General features: G+C 39.5%; 4 protein-coding genes across 6 annotated transcripts; 2 read left to right on the forward strand and 2 right to left on the reverse strand.

The window, feature by feature from the left end:
* Positions 1-6,299: 6,299 nt before the first annotated feature.
* LOC144700113 (Josephin family protein) lies at positions 6,300-9,639 on the reverse strand. Of its 3 annotated transcripts, XR_013580671.1 has the most exons (5): positions 9,327-9,639; positions 8,057-8,838; positions 7,298-7,562; positions 7,126-7,222; positions 6,300-6,459 (listed from the first exon to the last, which is right to left on the reverse strand). XR_013580671.1 is itself a non-coding variant. In XM_078571517.1 (2 exons), the coding sequence occupies exons 1-2, from the start codon at positions 9,588-9,590 to the stop codon at positions 8,155-8,157; spliced, it is 948 nt and encodes a 315-aa protein (XP_078427643.1). In that variant the 5' UTR covers positions 9,591-9,639; the 3' UTR covers positions 7,958-8,154. The 3 variants fall into 3 exon arrangements, 1 of the variants encoding a protein (XP_078427643.1); XR_013580672.1 differs by lacking the exon at positions 7,298-7,562 and having other exon boundaries at positions 7,126-7,253; XM_078571517.1 differs by lacking the exons at positions 6,300-6,459; positions 7,126-7,222; positions 7,298-7,562 and having other exon boundaries at positions 7,958-8,838.
* Positions 9,640-11,899: 2,260 nt separating this feature from the next.
* LOC144700144 (Cysteine proteinases superfamily protein) lies at positions 11,900-14,308 on the reverse strand. The gene is made up of 8 exons (XM_078571560.1): positions 13,854-14,308; positions 13,627-13,759; positions 13,451-13,529; positions 13,250-13,313; positions 12,892-12,997; positions 12,751-12,805; positions 12,263-12,316; positions 11,900-12,182 (listed from the first exon to the last, which is right to left on the reverse strand). Exons 1-8 carry the CDS (start codon positions 13,885-13,887, stop codon positions 12,045-12,047), a joined length of 663 nt encoding a protein of 220 aa, XP_078427686.1. The 5' UTR covers positions 13,888-14,308; the 3' UTR covers positions 11,900-12,044.
* GIL1 (glucose-6-phosphate isomerase, putative (DUF641)) lies at positions 14,303-15,835 on the forward strand. Its single transcript, XM_078571537.1, has 2 exons — positions 14,303-14,927; positions 14,989-15,835. Exons 1-2 carry the CDS (start codon positions 14,384-14,386, stop codon positions 15,765-15,767), a joined length of 1,323 nt encoding a protein of 440 aa, XP_078427663.1. The 5' UTR covers positions 14,303-14,383; the 3' UTR covers positions 15,768-15,835.
* A 50-nt stretch (positions 15,836-15,885) lies between these two features.
* DET2 (3-oxo-5-alpha-steroid 4-dehydrogenase family protein) lies at positions 15,886-17,410 on the forward strand. The gene has a single exon (XM_078571548.1). The coding sequence runs from the start codon at positions 15,886-15,888 to the stop codon at positions 16,669-16,671; it is 786 nt and encodes a 261-aa protein (XP_078427674.1). The 3' UTR covers positions 16,672-17,410.
* Positions 17,411-25,029: the final 7,619 nt, after the last annotated feature.

A 25,029-nucleotide genomic window follows, 5' to 3' on the forward strand; every position in this document is an offset into this window, starting at 1 on the left:
TTAATTTATTTCATTGATATTCTTATTTAGAAAATACTTAAAATCCAGAAAAATGTAAATCACCTAAAATAATTATTTAAAATATATTTGAAATTAAATTTACTCTCTCATTACCTTGTGGATTTGACCCTTACCCTATTCTAAGGAAGGAAAATTTATAAATATTTTTGCATAAATCAGAGCCTTAAAAAAAATTATTTAACCCAAATTATGGTTTATCTATAATGTTTATAGAAAGATTTAAGTTAATTGATCCATATAATCCCATATGAGTGTATAATCAATAAAGTTCATGAAAGTGATTCAAACATGTCCAAGATTGGATTTAGAAAGAAGTACAATAAGGTGCTTATGTGGTCAATATGGGATTTTCCTCCCTAAGTATAGTAAGAGATTAGCTCGAGGAAGAAGATGCATTAATTCCTTGGCAAAGGTCGTAGGGATATTGGAGAAGGTGTTTGCTAATGATCCTCATTACACATCAAAACTAACTAAATGATGGATTAGGATTTATGAAAAATGTAAATCCTAAGTCATTTGGGAGTCTAGCACGGATGAAGAATTGTACTTATACGGTAACTAATGTTGGTAAGGGTTCCATGAGAGTATTCAACACTAGTTTTTATCTTCTACAGAAAAAGGTGTAGCTTGATATCCCACCGACTAAAAGCTAACCTATCAATTCGGTTAAATCAATAAATAAATTGAGACAATAAATGTTATTAGGCCATTAAAGTTAGTAACTAGATTGATACATGCTTCTAAAAGATTGCATGCATAAGATTATGTGGTTAAGTGTAAATAGAGGGGGGACACTCATTTTAAGTGGCCATGCCAGCTAGGCTTGGGCCCTTGATGGATTTTCTGTGGTCATCAAGCCAAATCGCGCCACGATGTATTATTTTAAGTTCATTGAATGAAATGATTCTTCATTATTTTTCCCGTTTAATGTTTATAATGAATTCCATGAATACATGAAATGACCTTGTGAATTAAGATAATATCATAATATAGTGATCACTATTGTTTCAACATGTATTATAAATATTCTTATTCGATGGATGATCAAGATGGACATCAAATTGTCCAAATAGAACAGTACTATTTATTCCTACTTATACGATGAGTATGGTTGATCATGTAGCCATCAGTATGGAGACATTAAAGATGGATGGTGGGTGCTCTTTGGTGAAAGAGCTCATTGAATTTATCTGCATGAATCCACGAAAGGTACTATACCTAAACATCAATTAGGTTGATTCATGTTACCATTGTATAAGTGATCAATTGACCTGAGACACCAAGGAAATCTTGTGGATGGACCATAATGTTCTGACCATGGCTTACGAGTCCCTAACCATGGTATTCAAAAAATTATTAGCTTGAATGAAGTAAGAAGTGCACATAGATGATTGAGTAGTGAAAACAAGATCAACCACCCTTAATATAAGAGGAGATCGACTCAAGGGGAATATGATGTAGATAAATCCCTAACTAGGGGTAGTGAGGATATTGGAGAAGGCGTTCTCCAATGATGTCAGTTACGCCTCAATATTAACTAAATGATGTATTAGGGATGGACAATTAACCATACTGTCAAGTCGTATTAGACTCTTTGGCAGACAACAGATTATACTTGTGCAGTGACCCATAAGAGAGCTCAAAGACTACTCTATATATTCTAGAGAACTAGGTGTAGATTGGCACCCATATGTCAGAAAATTCACATATCTATTTAGTTGAATTTATCATTTATTAATTAAATTGTATATTGATAATAAGGTTGGTCAATAAATGATATTGAAACTTTAAAGTTATTGACTAGAATGACATATGGACTTAGAGGGTCACACGATAAGACTAAAAGGACACTAGAAGACATAATTTATTTAAAGGATTTTTATGAAAAAATATTAATAAGTATAAATAAGAGGGCACCCATATTAGGTAAACATGCCCGCTAGATCTGGGCGCCCCCCTCCTATCTTCTTCCTTTGCTTTATCCACTCACTCCAAAAGCCTTGGTGGTTAGAAGTTTCATAAGATCTTCAAGAATAAATGGTGAAAAAGAAGAGGAGATCCAACAACCTTCTAATTACATGGATACCGTTAGAGGCTTGACAATTGAAAGGCTTGAAGAAGCTCTCCTAAGAAACAAGTCAATGGTATAAAAATTAACATCAATTTACAAAACATATTGTACATTTTAGAGATCAATTCTAAATTATCTTAGCTTTGTTGCACTGAAATTGGTTTCATGCACCATCACTCCATTGAGTTCTACACACTCAACAGCCCCCCTTCTTGATGGGGAGGATATTAACCAGATCTTCAGGAGGACTTGAAGATGAAGAAGAAGAGGAGATCCATCATTAGATTGATCCTGTGGATATGTCTAAACGCCTAACATGTGAAAGTCTAAAAGGGACTCTCCCAAGGAGCAAGGCAAAGGGGGAACATGTTCTAGATGTGAGCACCAATAAATTTCTAGATTACTCACAATTAATTTATATTTAATTCATTTTATTTATATGCTTGAATGAACAATCAAGCCCTAATAAAACCCAACGCTCTCTATGCTTGAAAACCCTATCAAACATTAAAATTTTACATTTATAAATTTTCCTGGACCATAGTTGGCACTATGTTTCTTGCCAATTAAAGAATATCATGAATATAGCTTTTAATAATTTCCCCATTAAATATCTTTATTAGAAAATGAATATTTGTTTTGGGTATGCTGAATACTCTAATTGTCACTTTCTTGCTCAAAGGGCTATTGCAATATTCCCTTTGATGCAGTAGTCGAAGTGTATTGCAATCATTGTCGAGAATCAATTACACAACTTCAAAACATCAATATATTATATGTTCTATCTCATGAAACTAAATGTATATCTAAGAAAAAATTTAATTGAATGGATATGATGACAAATGAGGCTTACTTTTTTTAATGCTTCAGGATGGCATAGTCTAATTAAAAAGGGTGAGCTTTATTTGAAATCAGTATGATTGTGTGACCAAGGATGGTGCACTTAAATAATATTTTATTTATGTTTTTTTTCTCATTTTAGAAGTTAAATATTGCAGTGTGCCCAATGTGACACAATAAAGTGATGCTACTTGTTGAGTTGGTGCTTACTCGTCTAATCCCAATAGGTTTAAATGTTGAAATGGCATGTGAAAACGCATTGCCATGTCATGTCTCTTCATTAATTTAATTATTTGTATCATTTTATTTGATTTCACAAGTATAAAAGGTGGAAGGTGATTGGACCACATGGCATGCCGTGTGATGTGGCACACAAATATGCATCCCCACTTCATATGCACAGTTCTGTACACGAATACACATTTTTCTCTTTTTGTGCACAGGGACACATGTCATCCCCCAATCATGTGATAAATCACATTAATCAGATAATATTGATAAATTAAGGATGCATAACCCTACTTAAAACGGGGCGGTGGGGATGATAAAGATAGAAAAATAAATGGATTAACTCAATGGCTACTAATTGTCCAACTTTAGGTCTTGATATCTGAGATGAAAAATGTATCCATTTTTCAATGGATACTAATTTTTATTTCTCCATTATCCATCCTCGCAGTTGGATCTATAAGATGAGCCTAAGATTTACCTAAAAAACATATTTGAACTTGCTTTCTTCTTTGAGAGGTGATCAGAAGAGAATGGGGTTTTGAAGATCCATCAAGTGTCCTTTGGTTCCTTGAGTGCTCAGATAATATAAAAAGCAAATAGGAGAGGCTTGCATGCAGCAGATTTTTTCTTTGTGGAACTGGCAGAACATAAGGACCTTTGTTAAGTGCCCTTGCCATACATTGCCTTGATCTATCTCCAACACATCTATTAGGATAGATCTACTTCTTGCAATCCATTTTACCATCATCACTACATCCGTTCCTATCACTTCCATCCCAAATATCCATTTCATCTTTAGTCAACCATAACCCCTAATTCACTCATTTCATCATTTTCTCCCCTTAACTATCATCTCATTCCATCATCACCTCTTCACATCCTCATTGATCTTACTCTCTCCTATTTTCATTTTTGTCAATTCATGTCCTCCTAATTATTCATGTTATTAAAAAAAAATTATCCCACTCTCATGTCATAACATTTCACTATCTCATAATTATACATTTCTCATCTCGCCCACTGGAATCACCATTGACCCATACTCATTGCTAAAAAAGAAAAATTTACTTGCTTGAGTATCAATTTTATATAAATTTATTGGTTAAACTCAAAAACACCAACCACATAATTAGACTCTAAAGTTTAAGTTTATCACCCCTATATTTGATCATATCATTCATGTGAACTGCGACATCATATGCCATGATTCTTAAGTGTGTTCATTTTTGGTGATTCTCTACATATGTATTAATCATAATTGTCTTGCTGATTCTTCCCTAAAAATCCGTAATAAATTCTAATTTTGATCCTGTTATCTTTTTGGGGTTCAATCTTCATTTTTGAAATGACGTGGAATGCATGCATACTTGAGGAAATAGTATCTTCACCGACAAAAAGTTGATATCAAGCATGAATGATTTTAGAAATTTCCAAAAGTTACATTTAAGTTCATTTAGTCTGTTATGGGATCAGTCAACATAATAAAGCCAAGAAAACTATATAATTTCTTCAACTCTAAACAACCTTTATACTTCTTAAAAGAATCCAGATTATATCAAAGGAATGTATGATTTAACTCATCCGAGATGTTAGATTCACATTATATCAAGACTACTGAATCATGTAATTATTTTATATTTATTGGCGCTGAATTATTGAATCTCAATGAAAGTCACTACACCACTTTTTTTTTAATAATGACATTTGAAAGATACCATCGTACACCTATTTGCGATCTTGAACTTTTTTCATTTACTCTGTAATTATTTATTTACATAAATAGGAAGGAAATTGAAATATTACTTTTAGTTCACATAAGAATACTAAAATCTCTTCAATATATCTATGGCCTCAGGACTCACTCATATTAAGTTTTACACATTCTTTATATGAATATTTTTGGATGAAAATCAAATCAAATTTTTTATATATGAGAAACATTAAGTTTTGATATTTGATTGTTTTTCAGTTTTGTGACTTCTTGAGACTTGAAAGTGCAAGGAAACATTTTGTGTTACTGGGCACTAATTTTTTTTAGTCTGACTCCACTAATAAATTCATCCTTTTTTTTTTTACTTCATGCATTTGATCTGGATATCTTCCAACCCTGACTAGTAATGATTGCTCGTTCAATATCCATCCAATATCCGATATCGGACAACTGATATCCGATAGAAATCTGGGGGTTTGTGATATCAGATATTGGATGGTTATTGAGTATTCATCCGACATCGGATATCGGAACAGAGATCACAGGGCTCCAGAAGTGGCGGATGCCGGTACCGGATTTCAAAATCGATATCCAAATATTGGATGTTGAAATCCGTACTGAAAATGGTATCCAGATAATGATATCCAATAACTGGATATTGGTTCAAAAGTAGAGGAATAATGTCCTATATGGAGAAAATTTAAATTTTGCAGCAGTATAAATATCTGTGGTCAATTAATTGTTAGAAAAGCTCGTTCGATATACCCAAATGACAATACATTAGTTAAATGGGCTAGTAATGTGCTTCGCGGTGAGAGCAATTTGGCCCATTTTGTACAGGACCAGACCAAATACGATATTAAAAGCAAAATACAAAATTAAACCATCAACAAAATCATAAAATACTCAAAGAAACATAATATATGACTCACAATAGCTTAGTTAGGTATTAAAAAGCATTCAAAATATATTTCCTATTTGTATTTCAGATGTCGAAAAACCCTATATCCGACATCGACATCCGATATCATCATCCAACCTTTGAGATGAGGGCGGATGCTGATATCGGGGCGGATAATGGTATGGGATTTCAGTGCTGTAGCAAATGAGATCAGTATGGGCAGATATCGAAAAGCCCATTTCTGAGATCCGGTTCAACATTCATCCCGATATCGGCTATCAATATTGGGGTTGGGGCGGGCGAACATTACCAACTAATCATGTATTCGCACTTATTTGGCCCACTGAATAGATCTAGAGCATGGCCATATTAGATACTACTCTTTGTGGTTTGGCTTGGAATTTCTCTTTCAACTAAGTTAGTTACAGCCAATAAAAATAAATATTAACTTGATACACGGAGCATAACACCACCTCTGCAAAACTGACCTAAAGAAAGCCTTGGGGCAACCACACAATAAAATATTGTCTTTCTCAGCAGTTTATGCTGCATTTCAATCAGTAATTGATCGTATGGATTGGAATCTCTCCATATATATGTGTGCGTCTGTGTCATGAGACAACTCCAGAGGCAATCCCGTAGTTACATGTGATGGCTAAAAAAAGCTTACACTTGAGATAGAACCTGGAAGAATGGTATAAATATTTTAAAACTCAAAAATACCACTTCTGCCTTTTTTATGGAATTTTGAGACCAGAGCAATGCACAAGTTTAAGAAATCCTGAAATTTCTAAAATAAGATAAGAAGCTTCATAACAAGAAAATTTGTTATTAATGAAGAAAGTAAAAACGAAAATTCATTTTAAATCCAAGGATGATCACTTTTTAGCCAAAAAATTCATTCACGTTTATAAGTCATGTCCTAAAATCCAATGATGTTTATTAATTAATAAATTTGTCCTAAAATAAACTATTATCTTATTGCAAAATACATAGTTTTTATTTTTTACGTTATTTATGAGAATTTGTGAATAATTTATACAGCTGGTTTGGAAATCAGCACAGGCAAAACATTTTACATTGTCGGATCTTGTGGGCCCCAATCACAAAAATAAGAAAGCTAAAAGAACAAATTCAAGATGTACATTTTACATTTGTAAAAGGCATAACAAATTATCAGCTAGGATTAAATGGATCAAAACCGACTATTATTGAGCGAATCCAAATATTTGTACGTGAAAATAAAGGTTTGATGGTTGATAAAAGATTTGAGACATTTGAGAGGCGAAAACATAAGTTGAATAAAAACTATTAACCACGCTAAGACAAAAGGGACTTATCAACTCTTACCAATAAAGCAAGAGAAGTTGCACTTGTCAAACCAGTCAGTAAGGAGGCCAAGGTCAATTCATCTCTGATTCGGCTTGCGGAGGGAAATAAATAACCGCTGCTGAGATGAAGAAGAATCTCTAGGAGAACTGAAAACAAAGAAGATGGCACACAAGATATCAAGTAGCATCACCTGCAGATCTAGTGATCCGACAAAGGCAGCTCCCTAAATAACCAGAATGTTGATTTCCGGGGGAGAAGATCTGAAATCTGGGATGACAAAATATGATTTCCGATTTCTGGCAAATATGATGTTGTTGGTGAAGAATTCCGGGATCTTGCAGAGAATGACAGTGGACATAGGATCAGCTGAAGGTCAGGACGATTAGAACTGTTTCAAGACCATATTGAACCTTCGATATGACCAGTATTTATACGTGCTCTTCCCCCGTAATATCCTGAAATCAATCAAATGACTTCTCCTTGAGATACTGTTGCTACATAGGGATTATACAGGGCCGAAATAAGGAATACAATCTCCAAAAGCCACACTTGTTGGCTGTGAACCTTTGGATGAGAAAATCACAGTCAGATTTGATCTAAAATCAAGTAAGGTTCATCATTCTGTAAATATCTAGTCCGGACAAGCGCCTGGCATTCTGTCTCCACGCTAGTCCTTTCGTGAAAAAAAACTAGAAGGGTATAATACTTTCTCTAAGATTTTTGTAACAGCTCCTGCTTTTCATCAGTCAACATTAGTTGTTCATTTCACAGAACAGATCAAGCAGAAAACAAAGAGACACAAGAAATCAAATCTCTGCACGCACATCCATGAAGAGCAATGCAAAGAGTATTTATGAGCATACCACAACAGACATTCTTTCAAGGTACGAGTTAATGTATTTACATCAGTTTCAGCGTATAGCTAAAGAAAGAAAAAATAAAAAAATACCAGAGAAAGAAATGTGAGAGTCGCGCATCCGGAATAACAGGTCTTGGCAACTATCCTTGGCAGGGCCATGTAAGAAAGACTAGAGGTTCAAACAATATCTAGTCACCGTTGTCTCCTTGCCCAGATTTTTCTGCAAAGACCTCCGCAGCATTTGCCAAACTGGCCTCAATAGCTGCACTTAAGATCTTGGCGTCATCTTCATCCAAAGAAAGAGACAATTCATTGCCTTCAAGACTAACATTGTCCTTTTGGCTACAAGGTTTCATCGCCCACTTCGAACTAGCAGCCGGTTCAACCATTGCCCTGGTATCATGACTACCCTCACCATACGTGGCAGAGCCCAACAAGCTGGCCCGTATAGCAGCATTGAAATCAGCCTCTTCTTGGGTAATTTCTACAGAATTAAGTCCACTGCTTTGAGAGCAAGACTTTGTAATCCTTTCTGCATCTTCTGGAGTCAACCACTGCCCAAACCCATTCAAAGAATCGGAAGGTGGGATTGGGCATTCCTTCGGGAAATTGCCCCAGACGACAAAGATGGTCCAGCCTGAACTTCTCAAAGAGTCTAGATAGGCTGAAAGGTAGAACTTTGTGAGGTGTTCTGGGGCGGGGTAGAGGCTGTTGAAGTTGTACCACTCCCCGTTCACCTTCCGGATGCAAAACCAGTGATTCTGAAGGTGGCAGATGTATGCGCTCTCCTTCTCAGCATCATGCTTGTTTAACTCAGGTGATTCAAGAGGGATTACAAGTAGATCCCACACTTCTAAAGCCTTCTGAAGTACCTGCAGTAAGCGACATTCACATGATATTTAGTAATGTCGGATCCATAGAGAACTGATAATATCTAAGAAAAAAATCCCCCACCTTATCCGCTAATTAAGGTCTCATTGATCGTGTATGAAACAAGAGGGTTCCTTTAGTCAACAAGAGGAAAAAATGGAAATAGATTTTAGAGTTCAAAAAATAATCCGCCGGAAGAATTCGACTGGGTCCTTTCCGAGTTGGTTTTCTGGTGAAGGCGGAAAAGAGAACGATGATTCAGTTGGATTTTCGTTAGCATCTGGACAGTGAGTTTAAGGCTTTGTAATGGAATTAAATCGACAGAAAGCTAGACCCCGACGAACGACCAATGAAAGAGAACAGATCACTGAGCATGACGGAAATAACGTTTTTCCCCAAAAAATTTGGAACCCATTTAAGAAACAACGAAATACATTCCACAAAAGAACGCCCCCAACGCCTCCCCACTGAGCAGGGAGATTCTCCTGACCTGGATGCTGAAATCGCCATCCATGGAAACGTTGTGCGATTCTTCGGAAAGGAAGCCACCAACACCCTTAATTGGGCCCAATTCCGTCTCGATCATCAACATCTGTCTCTCCTTCCGATCAAGATCCGAAGCCAAAGCGGCAAGATCAAATTCCGAAAAGAAAGGTCCCTGAAGAACAGTGTTGATACAATGCACGGCGCAGAGCTTCGATTCTTGCACCTCGTGGTACAGCAGCCCGCCGTTGCTCGGCGACGCCCCCTCCATCACGCCGCGACAAGCCCTAGAACAGCTGCAGATGCAACCCCTCTTTCATCCTCCCGTCTATATCATACATTCACACTGCGGGACAGAAATCAAGGCCGGGCCGGGCCGGCCCGGACCAGAATTTCGGTCCGGTCCGGTCCGGTACCGGTTTTTTTTTATTGGAGCACCTACTCTCTCTCTCTCTCTCTATCTATCTCTCTCTTTCTCTCTCTCTCTCTCTATCTCTCTCTCTCTCTCTATCTCTCTCTCTCTCTGTCTATCTGTCTCTCTATTTCTCTCTCTTGTTCTCTCTCTCTGTCTGTCTATCTCTCTCTCCCTCTCTCTCTCTCTCTCTCTTTCTCTGTGTTTATCTCTCTCTCTTTCTCTCTCTCTCTCTCTGTCTATCTCTCTCTCTGTCTATCTCTCTCTCTCTCTTTCTCTCTCTCTCTGTCTCTCTCTCTCTCTCTCTCTCTCTGTCTATCTCTCTCTCTCTCTCTGTCTCTCTCTATTTCTCTCTGTGTCTCTCTCTCTCTCTGTCAATGGTCCTCGTCCCATTGACACTGGTTGCCATCAACTTTGATGTTCATCTTTCCCATCATCAACGGTCGTCATCCCCGTCTATGCCAGTCCTCATTCCTATCGTCGACACTCATTGTCCTTATCCACGACAGTACTCATCCCCTTCTATAACAGTCATCTCTGTCATCAACGGTCCTCATCCCATTGACAACTAGTGTTCCCACGTCCTGAGACCAGTATAAGATGACTATACCGGGACGGATGCTGAACCAGATATCGGAAATGGGGTATTGATATCTGTTTGTACCAACATCTGGATCTCAGATGACATTATCAGATGTTAGTTGCTTCAGTACCAATATCCAATGCTGTTATTCCATCATGATATTGGCATCTGTCTTGGTCTCAGGGGTTCGATGACGATTTTGGATATCTTTGTCAGATATCAGATAGCGTGATGCTGGATTATAGTGTTCTTCAAGCTGGATCAATTTCGGGCCAGGCCCGGCTTATTACTAGCGGATTTTAGGTTGGACAACACCTCCTATGACTTCAACCAGACTACCTTGATTGAATACTGATTAAATTCATTAACAAAGATTGATTCTTCTCACATAGAGAAGAAATATGACTCATATAGCTTAATCACTCATTAATATGCGTGGCAATAAGATGATAATTATTTAAACTATATTTCAATTTTAAGATATTCGGTGGGCCATCTACCACGCGACGTTCATCAATGGAGCCACTGGTGGAGTTGCCAGCGGAAAGTAAAGTTTGTGAATCTTTCTCTGCTTTTTTCAACGTCCTATGTTCAAATTAAATTTGTCCGTCAAGTTAAAGGAGAAATAACTCTCTGAAATAGTAGAGATCACAGTGGCATGAGAACTATTTTTAGGTATGCCTTTGTTTCCAAAATAACTCTCATTTTCTGTCTGTTTCTGGTAACTTGCATTTTACATACAATTTTAATCTTCGTTTTTTATTGGATTGAGGTGGACAGTTTGATGGAGAAGGGCTGGCTCATCTTCATCATATTCATCCCCAATTGGGAGATGAATGGAATTGTCAACCTCGGAACAAGGGATCAATAATAATACTCCAAATATCTTCATTAGATGTCCTTGATCTATCAAATAGAACATTCTCTACTCTCTCGGAGTTTGAGATGACAAGATAAATTTGAGATGACAATATAAATTTGATAAACCCATCTCATGTATGTAAGTATAGTGCGGGGATGCGGACGGGACAATTTTTTCGTCCCGGGATAAAATCGTCCCGTTCAAGGGTTTGGGCGAAATTCAGGAGGAAAATTCGTCCCGAGACCACCGGACGGGACGGTTTTCGTCCCGCGGGACGAAAACACCAACAGTCCAGAGGTGTCACGTGATGGACGGACAAATCTGGACGAAAAACCACCAGATTGATATCTGACGGTTGAGATGTAGCCAAGTGGCCTTGCTATGACAATTTATATCAAAGTCCCTGTATTTTTAAGCGCGTGCAAACTGCCGCTCAGAAATAATTGTACATATGTCCCTTTGCATTCTCTCTCCTTCGCATTTCCCTAAAAAACTTAGAAAAATATATATATTAATATATTAAAATTTTAAAACAGGTTTTTTCCGTCTGGGACGAGGGACGGGCCGAAAATTCATCCCGGGAGGACTGGACGGGACGGTTTTCGTACCATCGGACGTAATATTCATTCCGTCCTTCGTCCCTGCACTGAATCCGGACGTCGGACGGGATGAAATTTGTCCCGTACCGTCCATCGTCTACGTCAGGGACGACCCAGAACTATATAAGTACCCGGATATCTCATGTTCATTTGCGTGAAAAAAAATACAGAGCAGAGGTGGGAAATTCCCACGAATGCTATCTGCTACATCCTATTAAAAAATGCAACAGATTAAGAATCAACGCCTCCGCAAAAGAATGTAGGAGAAGTCAAACCAACAAGTCATAGTGGTTCCTCCCGCTATATAGTAGCCTCACAGGCGCCCTTGGCTTCCCCTTGGACGACCCCTTCTTAAACTCGATCCCATACTCGGCAATGGGGATATAACCGTGGCCGCCGCCAGAGTGCTACATTAGCAGACAATGATCAAGAAAAAACATCCTAAAACATAGGCCAAAGAGGTAACTCTCTGAGAAAGAAAGCCCACCTCATGTTCAGGTATGTAGACGATGACTGGCTGGCGGCACAACTTGGACAGAACCTGAGAGAGACGTTATTAAAACTCAGAAACAGGGGGTCCTTTATTTTTTCACTATAAGTGAATGTTTTGTCCAATTCGTGGATCAAATTCGAATGGTTAATTAGTCAGTAGTCTTATTACTGATTATAGAATATTTTTCATTTTCGTTCGATTCATTTTCGTTCGATTAACTTTCCCGAATCCATATAAGAACATGCATCTGTGAAAAATTCAGATGAATCTATGGAATCTAAAGGAATCTGGATGTAAAAGATTTTGTGATGGAGATAACCACTTGGATAATAAATTCAAGTCTGTTTCTGATTGACGTAAAGGGATTCCGATTCCTCCAATGAACAAAGTAAATACTACCAATATAAGAAAAGGAAACGAGTTTTCAGAGGAAAAATCATCGAACATGTGAACTGAATAATATTGTGTGACCATGGGATTACCAGGAGCTCTGCTTCCCCTCCCCAGAAATCAGACCTGGAGATGAGCTTGCAATACCTGAAAAGGGTGAAAATGCAGCGATTGATCAAAAACTTGTAATGTCATGGCCTTCCACGGCGATGAATTTTTTTGAAGATGCGCACCTCTGCAATGAGTTCTCAGAAGTGATTGCGACCAGCGCCTCCTCGTATTGTAGTCGCTCGTTCCCACTGTCACAGATAACTTCCTTGACTGCCATGCGCAGCTCATCTGAAGAAATTTCAATTACCTGATCAAAGAAAATCCGTTGACCGAGCACAATACAAATCTTTATATTGAGTTGAACGGCCATCCTAATCGTTCATGAGAAAAATATCCTCATGTTCAAGGGAAAGAAAAAAGAAAGTCGCCAGAATTCAAAGGAAGTTACTTTTCTTTAGCTCGCCACCAGTTACAGAGATTTTCAAGCTTATCTTTAGTAGATTAATCTAAAAGGGATTTCGATGATTTGACATGGGATACCTGCATCATTCCTCTCTTGATGTGGACTGAGCCTTTCTCCCTTGTTCCTGGCCATTCCTTTCGCCTGAAAATCAAGCTTCAGTCGTTAAATTTTAACCAACTTCTACGGCGATAGGGTTTGATATTCAGTCGCCCATCTCCCCGTTTTCCTAATTAATATTCCGACACTGAATGTCGAGATGAATCGATGAAGAAACCAACCAGGGCACGAAACATGCAGCGTCCGTCACCCGTCACCTTCACGACTGAGTAGCGCTCCAGCTTATTCATCGCCGGAGATCTTAAAATTCGCCATATCCGAGAACAAGAAAAGCACACGCTCTCATTCATCGGCAGCAACTTCAAATAACACACAGAGAAGACGAGATAAAACTCACAGAGGCGATCCGATTCTTGCGAAGAATCCGGCACGGGACCAAGAAGAACCCCCGGATGGTAACGAGCACGTCGGCGTCGGGGAAACAAGCTCGAACTGAGCACTGCCTTCACTAAGCTCCCGTAGAACATCATCTAAAAGACAAAGGCAGAAATTAAATTGAAAACGAAGTTTCCATCAGCAGTTCTTCAACGAAATTCATGATTTGTAGTCGATTTAATCTCTTACCATTCGAAGGTTTCCTCTGTCGAAACAAGCCCATGGCGCCGACGAGGTTCAACTCCGCAACGAGACGGAACAAACTTTAAAATCGCACCTGTCTTATCCAGTGCGAAAGACGGATGACAGACCGGACGGGACGAAATCAAATAACTGACCGTTATCCGTCGTCCGTCCCGGATGCTACTATTTACTACTATAGGGTCAACATGTAATAATTGGCCCAGTTAGGGGCATATTCAATGTGACTGGCCCACAGACAGTCGGGGACACCGCGGGATCTGTTTAGTTACCCATTCCAGGCTCCAAACCGATCGATCGTGCGCACGAACACCGTCGGATCCTGGAGGAACAGTATAAGCAACATGTTCTGGAGGGAGCAAGATACGCCACCACGTGGCCGCAGCCTTTAGTAGTTAATAACGCGTCAGAAGAGTTTTCCACCCGAGTCGGAGTATGGACACCGCGGTCACTTTAAAATTACTGTCACCGTCCCGTTCCCGCTAACACGCCTCTTCTCCTCGTTCTGAGGAGAGGCGATGGCGGCGAGAGCGTCTTCTCTATCTGGCCTCCTCAACAGAGTATCCTTCTCCTGCCTGAACGCTCCCCCAACGCTCGCCCCGGGCGAAGTAGACGACTCCGAACCAGACGAAGGCGGAGAGAATGAAGTAGCAGAGGAAGAGCCAGAGGAAGAGGAAGCCACGGCGGCGGGAGGAGCAGCGGAAGCGCTGATGGAGGAGGTGTTCCAGGCGGTGGCGGCGCTGAAGAAGGCCTACGTGGCGCTACAAGAGGCGCATTCCCCGTGGGATCCGGCCAAGATCGCCGCCGGCGACGCGGCGGTGGTGGCGGAGCTGCGGCGGCTGGCCTGGCTCCGCGAGCGATTCCGGCGGGGCACGCCCTCAACAGAGTATCCTCTCCGGGAGTGTATCGTTCCCTACGCGGTGGCGATGGCGGACCTGAAGAGAGACTTGAAGGTGAAAGAGGCGGAGATAGAGAGCTTCCGGGAGAGGGTCCTCGCCATCGAAGGAAGAGGCGCCTCGTCGAGGAAGGGCCGCCGGCGCGTCCGCCGTAGCGCCGCCGTCGGTGAGTCCGGCTATCCGTCCTTTCTTCTTCTCAATTTCCTGAGATTTACTGTTTTCTGCAGCGCCGCTGGTGGGGAAACCGACGGCGGATCTCTTCCGGGGCCACATGGAGGAGGTGAGGCGGGCCGTCCGATCGTTGGCGTCGCGGTTCCTGACCCTGATCCGCGGGGCCCGGTGGGACATCGCCGGCGCGGTCCGAGCCATCCTCGACGCGGCGGGGACCCGCGTCCCGGACCTGGGCGCGGAGCACGCGAAGCCCGCCATGGAGGCGTACGTGAACCGGAAGCTGTTCCAGGGGTTCGAGAACGAGAGCTTCTACTTGGAGGGCAGTCTGTCGTCGCTGCTGGACCCGGACAAGCACCGGCGGGCCTGCTACGCGCAGTTCCGCGACATGCGCGGGATGGACCCGGGCGAGCTGCTGGGCGTGCTCCCGGGCTGCCCGTTCGGGCGCTTCGCGGCGGCCAAGTACCTGGCCCTGGTGCACCCCAGCACGGAGGAGTCGCTCTTCGGGGACCTGGACCAGCGCCGCCTGGTCCAGGACGGCGCGCACCCCCGCACCGCCTTCTACGGCGAGTTTCTCCGGCTCGCTAAGGCGGTTTGGCTGCTGCATCTCTTGGCCTTCGCGCTCGACCCCGCTCCAAGCCTCTTCGACGCGCTCCCCGGCTCCGAGTTCAGCCCGGCTCATATGGACAGCGTCGTCCCGCGCCGCCGCGGCCTCGTCGGCTTCGCCGTCGCGCCCGGGTTCAAGCTCGCCGACCGCTCCCTAGTCCGGGCTCGCGTCTACGTCGTCCCCGCCGACTCCAGCTCGGAATCGGCCCGCGTCGTCCCTCTGATTTCCTAACCCCATCTACCTATAATTTATTCTCCCGATAAATGCGGAAAGGCGTGTCCTTTCCTTCTCCTCTACAAGCTCATCGGCCTGAGCCTCTCTCTTAGAAAAACCGTGATTTTTGACGAGAATGGAGGACGTAGACTCGTCGATCTTCTCCGCCGCCGTCTGGGTTCTGTTCGTGTTCTGCCCGGCGACCGCCGCCGCGCTCCGCTACGTGACGGCGCCGTACGGGCGCCATGGGCGAGCTGGGTGGGGCTTCTTCCTGTCCCCCGCGCTGGGCTGGTTCCTGATGGAGAGCCCGGGGATCTGGGTAACGCTGCTTCTCCTCCCTTACGGCCGCCACCGGCGGCACCCGATCTCCGTAGTCGTCATCTCCGCCTATCTTCTCCACTACTTCAATCGCAGCGTTGTCTACCCGCTGCGGCTCCTGAAGAACGGCGGGAAGGGGAAGAAGGAGAACTTGCCCGTCTCGGTGGCCGCCATGGCCTTCGGATTCAACGTTCTGAACGCGTACGTTCAGACGAGGTCGGCGACGCAGTACGTCGAGTACGAGGGATTGGGCTGGCGGGCGTGGGCGAGGGTGGCGGCGGGGTTGGGCCTGTTCGGGTGGGGGATGTGGGTTAACGTGGCGGCGGACGCGGCGCTGTTGCGGCTGAAGAGGGAGGCGGGGGGCGGGTACAGGGTGCCCAAGGGGGGATGGTTCGAGCTCGTGGCGTGCCCGAATTACATGGGCGAGGCGGCGGAGTGGCTCGGGTGGGCTGTGGCTGCCGGCTCGCCCGCGGCGTTTGGGTTCTTCCTCGGCACCTGCGCTAATCTCTTTCCGCGCGCGCTGGATCACCGCCGGTGGTACGTCGAGAAGTTTGGCCCCTCTTTTCCGCCGTCCAGGAGGGCTGTCATTCCCTTCATCCTCTAGAATCCCCGTTTTTCTCTCACTGCGATCTCTCTCTCTATCTATCTATCTGGATCTCTATCTCTATCTCTCTCTGTCTATCTCTATCTCTATCTCTCTGTCTATCTCTATCTCTCTCTCTCTATCTCTAACTCTCTCTATTTATCTCTCTATTTATCTCTCTATCTCTATCTCTATCTATCTCTCTAACTCTCTCTATTTATCTCTCTATTTATCTCTCTATCTCTATCTCTCTCTCTAACTCTCTCTATTTATCTCTCTATCTCTATCTCTCTCTCTAACTCTCTCTATTTATCTCTCTATTCTATCTCTATCTCTCTCTCTAACTCTCTCTATTTATCTCTCTATTCTATCTCTATCTCTCTCTCTAACTCTCTCTATTTATCTCTCTAAAACTATCTCTATCTCTCTCTCTAACTCTCTCTATTTATCTCTCTATCTCTATCTCTCTCTAACTCTCTCTATTTATCTCTCTATCTCTATCTCTCTCTAACTCTCTCTATTTATCTCTCTATCTCTATCTCTCTCTAACTCTCTCTACTTATCTCTCTATCTCTATCTCTCTCTATCGCTCTCTATCTATCTATCTCTCTAACTCTCTCTATTTATCTCTCTATCTCTATCTCTAACGCTCTATCTCTCTCTCTCTATCTCTCCCTCTCCTGGTGGTGTATCACAAACATAGACGGATCTGAAACCGCGAAAATTCAATCGGTTATACTCGCCGATATTTTTATTGAAATGTGGTGACCTTTCCTCGACAAGTGGGTTGCAGCGGATGACAGTGGGGGTATAAAAATTGTGGGAACACATTAAAAAAGGAACGCCGACGGGTTACCAAACAACTATCACGTCTTTAGTAAAGAATGAAAATGAATTCCTAGGCACAGCAATAAATAGAAGAATTCATGACCATGGAAGGACAGTTGATTTATTGTTGTCGTAAAGATGCAAGTGGAAGTTTCAAGGATGCAAACAGGAACTACTCTGTAATCAGCACAAGGCGTAAAAAAATTTAGACAACATTTATCTATAGAGTGTAGGTCTCCTTGGACAGAATCAGAACTCTGAAATGGGCTCGGATGCTCTGAGAACAATGACCAAGAATCACACAATGGGGCTTTTTTTTAATCGTCATCACGGTCTTCTTTCCACTACCATCCCTCTCTTGCTGACCCGACTGCTCTGATACCACTTGTTGGAGGGGAGGGGCTGCTGTTGCATGAAGATCAACAACACCTGCAAGAGAATGGGACAAATGAAGCAACATGGGTGGAAGATGGCTGAGCTCTGTGTGATGCTATACAACATGCCAACAACACTACTTATCAAACTTCAGATATTACTGAACTGCCTCAGTCAGCATGCCCCATGGTCTGGCCCGTTTCTCCCTCTAGTGAATACTATAACATAAAGGTATTTTGGTTATTGAGTGCTAACTTCCAGAAATTTTATTTTGGATGTGTCATCTTCTTACAATAGTTTTACCACAAGTCTTCCTCAAGGTCTGGCAGCTGGAAATCGTGGCCTCAATTGACTCTATTCAAACTCAATTGAACAACATAATATTGAATCAAAGATGGATCTAAAATTAAAACTTATTTAAACCAAAATCATCACTTTTTCATGCACTGAATCAGCAATTTATTGGTTCTTTGTATGTGCATATTCAAGTTACTAATTGTTTAGCTTCCATACATATGCATGTGATCTTCAAAGTGTTGTATTTCATCTTCTTCCCCCAAACTGTTCTGCTAGAAATCTGATTTCCTCTCAATCTAGTTTCACTGGAATTAGCATGTATGAAGAGCAACAAAAAAAAGGGGAGGTATCAGAAGAGGGTGCCCCCTTTTATTTGAACTCCCTAGGAAATGTTTATATAAATCCTTAGTAAAATTTCATAGAAGTCCTTGTCCTTCAGGTAAAAATTAATGAAATTCACCAATGTCCAAAATTCTTATGTGTGTCACCCTCTTGGCCCATATAACATTATAGTTAATAACTTTTAAGGCCAAGTGACTTTTATTGGCCAAAATTTTTAAATAACTATGCCAACACAAATTAATGAATAAAATATCAATTAACATAATAGATATGTAGGATTATCAGGGCTTGGGATGTTAAATGACACCTTGCACTCTATAAGATAAAATGAGTATGCCACTCTCTCATGAATTCTCTATCATCATGAGTTACGGTGTATGTATAATCCTTCATCTAGACTTCAGCCCCGAATGACTTTATGATTAATCATCAAACCGTAATATGCATTTTAGTCATCAAAACCTAATATTAATTTTCAAGTACGTATGTGTGGTGAAATTATTAGAGACACTTTTAAAGATATTTAATTGTGTTTAACTCCTCTAATCCCAAGGGCTGATATTCTCATCTTAGCCACACAATTACCTTCAAGGCTTGTTCCATTCAAGCTAAGATACCTTTGAAATCGCATGGTTAGAAATTAATAGATCATTGTTGAAATTGGAGAGTCCATCTACAAAGTGCATTTGGTGTCTCAGGTTTAAGGACCACTCAAATAATTGTGACATGTTTCAACATGATTGATGTTAGTTGTAATACAATTCAGGGATTTATATGGATCCATTCAATAAACCATTTTCCTAAATATCACCCACTATATTTTTTTCTTGTATCCACACTAATGGCCAGGGGATCGACCATATTCATTATATGACTAAGATTATATACTGTTATTATATCTAAATATTTTTATATTCTTCTCAATTACCCATTAAATATGAATATTAAGAAGAGATTATTCAAGTTTTGTGATTTCCATTTTATGATGTCATCATAAATTCACTTAGTAATGCTATGTATCTATGGACTTCAATGATACATATCACATGTGCATTATGGTTAATAGATTTTATTAATGAATATCAAACTGGAAGTATAATGTGCAATTGGCATGTAGGTCATATATACTTCCAACGCTATCATCATGGCATGTCTAATTTTTCCACTCGCACTTGATGGTTCTATGTTTGTACTCCTCCCTACCACAGCTCTAGGAACTAGACAATTGTTAACTTTCGTGGTAGATAAAGTCATTTGATTGGTAGAGTATGGATTCATAACAAATGATAAATATTTATACTTCTCAATAATAACGTTAGTGGCTTATAAATCTTTGGTATTTTCTCCCTGTAGAAAATATGATTATAGAGACTTTGTGTTGTGACCCAGAAAAAAGGAAAATAAATATTTTTTAGAATGTAGTTTATCTATTTAGAGGCAGAGGTTCTTTATCAGTTGATTGAGGTCAATTTCCCTCTAGACCACATTTAACTTGAAGGAACTTTATCCCATTTCTCATGCTACAAAAATTTCACCATACACTGCCTCATTGTCTTAAATATCCATTAATGGATCAAGGGACACTTCACCGACCATGAATTCTAGGAATAAAAGGTTTTTATCAAATATTCTTGAAATTTTCTTTCAACAAATTTCAGATTGACCTACTTATGACATTCATACATGTTGATATGACAAAAATTGACTAGAATATCTGGTAATACTTGGCTATCCTTGACATAGTGAAAATATTTCATATATCTAGTTCCTGTATATTTCCTTTCATCTAAAACATATGTTATGGGTTGCAATTTTTTTCTGGAAAAGAGAGGATAGATTTTCTCTTGCCACAACAAACCGCCCATGGATAGCATATCAAACTTAACCTCCCTCGGAGCTACAGTAACCTATCAACATTTGAGCAATTTATCTATATTGGTTGCCTTGGACTTAAACAAAAGACTACATTCTACCAACGTTAAGAGCTCATTTCATTACCATGTTACAAATTTAAGCCTAGGACAATTAAATGAAATGCAAAAAGGAAGTACAAGTGAATCTTAGTAATCAAGTGACCTCTTAAATAATTTAACTATTATATTGTTTCATAAGTTAAGTCCAAAAAATATATTTCCAAATTTTAAGAATATTCAATGACAATAAATAGATGATTTCTTTTTAAGTACGTACTAGTGAGACCTGATCAGCTAATTACATGTCCTGCATGCTACAGGATCCATATCTGAAAAATGGGTCAGACTCGATACTGAGAGGATTGAGTCAGATGTGATTGATGAAAGGTGGGACGTAACCCCTGGCAAAGCTGCCATGACTTGGACTAGATCTTATACGTGCACAATAAAGGCCTGAGCAATTTGGAAGGAGAAAGATCCTATTCGAATTAAGACGGGCCCTTCCTGTATAGGCAAACCTAACGACAAAATAAAATAGGATTATTGTTTTTTGATGTTACTTTAATTGATGAATGAAAAATTATATACTTTGATCCATAAAATAATTTGATTATTTAGTGATACGAAAAGGTTGTCTTCACAAGGAATGGATATTAGGAATTTAATGAATTTTTATTTGGTGATTAGCTGATGAGAAAAATATATTTTACTAACTAAGAGTGTGACAAGAAGATATGGAAGAAAATTAAAGATAGATACATGGAATAATTATATATGAAATGTAAATGATGTAATATGTAGGTAGGCAAATGACAATCCACATAGATATTATAGATGAAACGATGGATGATGTGTATGGATGCTATGGATGAGATTGGTGTGGATGTGGATGGATGGATGTGAAAAAGTCCATGGATCTGTGATTTGACTTCGTGAATTGTGATGATATTGTAAGTAGAAGATAATTAGTGTTTTTGTATGTGTTATAAAATTCCAATCCGAAGCATATTGTGGAAGGAAATCAAAGTAACCAAATACAATAATACTATTTAGTCCACTCATATCATGAATTTGACAGATCCTATAGCCATTAGTGTGGATAAAATAAGGATAGATAGTGGAAAATATTTTTCAAAAAGAGTTTTAGTGAATTAATATAGTAACAATCTTGAATGTAATTATACCAAATTTTAATTAGGTTGATTCATGTCATGGTTATATAAGTGGTCCTCTGACTTGAGGCACCAAATATGTCTTAAGGATGAACATTTATACTTTTATGTTCTTAGAATACTAAATTGTCTTAGCTTGTGTTCAGTATAAAGTAAACAAAGATGATTGCATTGTCCAGAGGGGATTGTTTGCCCTTAGCATAAGAGGAGATAGATCAAGGAAGATGATGCAATGAAGTCCCTAGCCAAGGTATTAGAATACAAGAGAAGAGTTGTATTGTGATTTTTTAACACAGTGCTAACTCGATAAGGGTTTCATAGTTGACCATACCCTAAGTCCTCTCCAGAGTGTCAAGTTGATGAGAGTCTATATGCAGTTGGTAACCAATGATAAAGGTTCCATGAGTAAATACAATCCATTGTATCTTCTAGAGCAAGAGGTGTAGATTTCTACCCACAATTTAGAAACTCAACCTATCAATTGAGTTAGTTAAATAGATCGGTGAATTAATCTGTTTGATTATATAAATTAAAATATCAATAAAGGTTATTGAGTCACTAGCGTCATTAACTAGATTGATACATGAACCTAGAGGGTCACACATATATGGTCTTTAGGACGTTGAAAGACATACTTAAAATTTAAGAGGGGCTTATGAAAAAGTTCCCATTAAATAAATAGGAAAATTAACCAAATGTATTGATATGGAAAGGTAGGGATGATGAGGGATGAGGATGGAGGTGGATGAGAGATATTGATGGATGAAAACAGTTAGACTGCCTAAGTGTGTTACTCAATATAAGGCAAGAGGCTAACCTTAGATCCCTATATTCTTCCGAGATGAAGGAATCTTCCTGAAGAAGATCGACGACCTATCCACTTCTCTATTGAACCTCTCTAAGCCACTAAGGATACCAAGGAACACTTGATGTACCTTCAAAACTTTACTTTCTTTCAATCCGCCTCTCTAGAAGGAAGTGAGCTTAAATATATTTTTTGTAATGATCCAGGCCTCAATTTATAGATCAACCAAATGGATGGACAGAAGGCATGAATACAAAGCTACCCTTAAAGTTTCATCTCAATCGAAGTACTGCTACGTCGGATGTCAAGTTTGGAAGTTGGACAATTCCTAGACGTTGATTTAATCTAAATATTTCTCTCTCCTCATCCTCGTCAATGCCATCACGTCATTTGGTTAGTGTTTTATCTAGTCCCAGAAATTAATGTGATCATTGGCTGAGATTCTTCCTATCAATGCAATCGATGGCTCTTATCACGCCACATGTCACCCTAGAGAAAAAGACAAAATAAAAGAATAATACCACATTATTTAAATATTGTATTTAATATCTAGCTTGAAGCTGACGTGGCAATGAGATAGTGCGCCACATCAGCTATTTTCCTCTATAATCCAATGAGAATCAGACATGTCAGCACCCGATGTACATGTTGTGCCATGTGTCACGCAACAGCTCAACACACACCACAATAAGTGACTAATCCCAGGGGAGAAAGAGAAATAGTAATGAATTTTTTATTCGTCTTTGCCTCGGTCTAAGCATCGCATTTATTGAAAAAAAATCACCCTTTTTTATTGGGCCACGTGACTCTGCGCCAGAGAAAAGAAAAGAAAATTTTATTAGTTTTAATTGCAATTATGGCATCGCTAATCGCGATGCCATAATGGCTTAGTTAAATGATTAGCTAACGCCAATCATTTAACGGGCTTAATGTTTGGTTGTCTTCAATCATTACCCCTCACTCTAGTTGGTTGCTGTTTGACAAATCGAACGGCAACACATGGCGTCGTGGAAATAAGGCGGTATAATATGTCCTAAAATCCATATTTAATAAAATAAAGGCCCAAAAATATGAATAAATACATATTTAGACTTTAAAAATAAGATCTCAATGAATTTGATGTCCAGAAATTCTATAAAAATTATATTCTTACTTAAAATTTTATATTCTTTCAGAATCTCATGTCATAAATATCTCCAAATATACGTAAAAATTCAGGAAATTCAAAATATCATTGCAAAAATAAATACAATCACTTTATTTTTTATAACATTCAATGCAAATAAACATGAAAATATGGTCAGATTAAGCTTCCAAAAGTGAATGTTATCACTTAACACTACTGAATTGCTGACTAAGATATTTAATTAGTGTTCATTAGGATTTTTTTCTATTAAATTCCATTGAACCCCAAATTATTTTCCAAATTTAGAGTACATTATGTTAAATAGAAAAATGTTCTCTCGTTGTCTTAGAAATATTTTGAATTAGTTTTCATTAGTTTAATTTGATTAAATTTGATAGTACTTTTGTAATATATATACATTTATAAATACAAAGAAACTTAAATTTCACTTTCTTAATACTTGGGGATTAAACCCATTATTAATCTGCTTTCACAAAAATAATAATTAATATTTTTTATAAATCAGAATCCTTGAAAACATAATTAACATTATTTTTTGGTTTGTCAAGTGGTGTTGTTGGGGGGGGGCATGTGATATGGTCTGCGGTCAAGTGCATCGAAGCAATAGGAGATGACTATAACTGCCAAGGTGAAAATAAAGTAGGCAGGCAGTAATTCATGCATATTTTAGTTTTACTTTCCTTTACTCTCTCTCTCTAGCTAAATATGTATCTTTCTCTATCATCTCCTCATCCCTTCCACTTACCCAATCAACCTCATTACCCCTTGTATACTCACGTGATAGCTCCTCCAGGACTCCCGTTCATGCAAACTGGTATTCGAACCTCGAGAGGCTCAGTTCCTCGTTTGTCCCTACTCTCACCCTATTCCTTCTCCTCTCATCCTTCATCTCCCATGCCACCTGGAACCAACAAGCCCTTTTGTGAATGGGGGAGTTTCCGTTTCGATTTTTGGAAGTGATCTCTCTTAAATTACATAGTTTCATTTGTGGGGAATGCATCAACATGAGTAATTAAGTTAGTGAATTTTATTATTCAACTATTCATTATCATATCTTGAGTAAAAAAATAAATTAAAGGGGGACTTATGAGGTATTCCTTAATTATAATATTTTGTTATTGTGGTCAATACTAGATCAAAGAAACCCAATATTGATTCAGAAAAAGAAAACATTGCTGTTAAAGATAAAACATTTCGAATAGCAGATAACATAATAAAAAAATTATGAAAACAGAAGAATCAAGATGAGAGAGCATTAAAAAACAACTTTTATCAAAGGTATTACCTCTACTCCTGTTCCAATAAGAGAGATAATGAAACTTAACATAGATAATGATTTAATTAAAATTTTACCTATTTTTCATGGTTTATCTACTGAAAATCCTATGCATATTTAGATGGACTATCAGAGATATGTTCTTTGAGCCAGATAGTAGGAGAACCCACAAACATCATGAAGATGAAAGTATTTCCTCACACAATTGTGGAGATACATTTCTG

The sequence above is a fragment of the Wolffia australiana genome, chromosome 1, assembly GCF_029677425.1.
Source record: "Wolffia australiana isolate 7733 chromosome 1, ASM2967742v1".
Taxonomy (NCBI): Eukaryota; Viridiplantae; Streptophyta; class Magnoliopsida; order Alismatales; family Araceae; genus Wolffia; species Wolffia australiana.

What these genes read in the sequence shown, in the direction of transcription:
- LOC144700113 (XM_078571517.1), bottom strand. Translation starts at nt 9,590, where the DNA reads ATGGAGGGGGCGTCGCCGAGCAACGGCGGGCTGCTGTACCACGAGGTG. An exon ending in ATGGCGATTTCAGCATCCAG is followed by an intron (nt 8,839 to 9,326) that starts GTCAGGAGAATC and finishes CGCTTACTGCAG; the next exon opens with GTACTTCAGAAGGCTTTAGA.
- LOC144700144 (XM_078571560.1), bottom strand. Translation starts at nt 13,887, where the DNA reads ATGGGCTTGTTTCGACAGAGGAAACCTTCGAATG. An exon ending in GCTGCATGTTTCGTGCCCTG is followed by an intron (nt 13,314 to 13,450) that starts GTTGGTTTCTTC and finishes CTTGATTTTCAG; the next exon opens with GCGAAAGGAATGGCCAGGAA. An exon ending in TCAAGAGAGGAATGATGCAG is followed by an intron (nt 12,998 to 13,249) that starts GTATCCCATGTC and finishes AAATTTCTTCAG; the next exon opens with ATGAGCTGCGCATGGCAGTC.
- GIL1 (XM_078571537.1), top strand. Translation starts at nt 14,384, where the DNA reads ATGGCGGCGAGAGCGTCTTCTCTATCTGGCCTCCTCAACAGAGTATCC. An exon ending in CCGCCGTAGCGCCGCCGTCG is followed by an intron (nt 14,928 to 14,988) that starts GTGAGTCCGGCT and finishes TGTTTTCTGCAG; the next exon opens with CGCCGCTGGTGGGGAAACCG.
- DET2 (XM_078571548.1), top strand. Translation starts at nt 15,886, where the DNA reads ATGGAGGACGTAGACTCGTCGATCTTCTCCGCCGCCGTCTGGGTTCTG.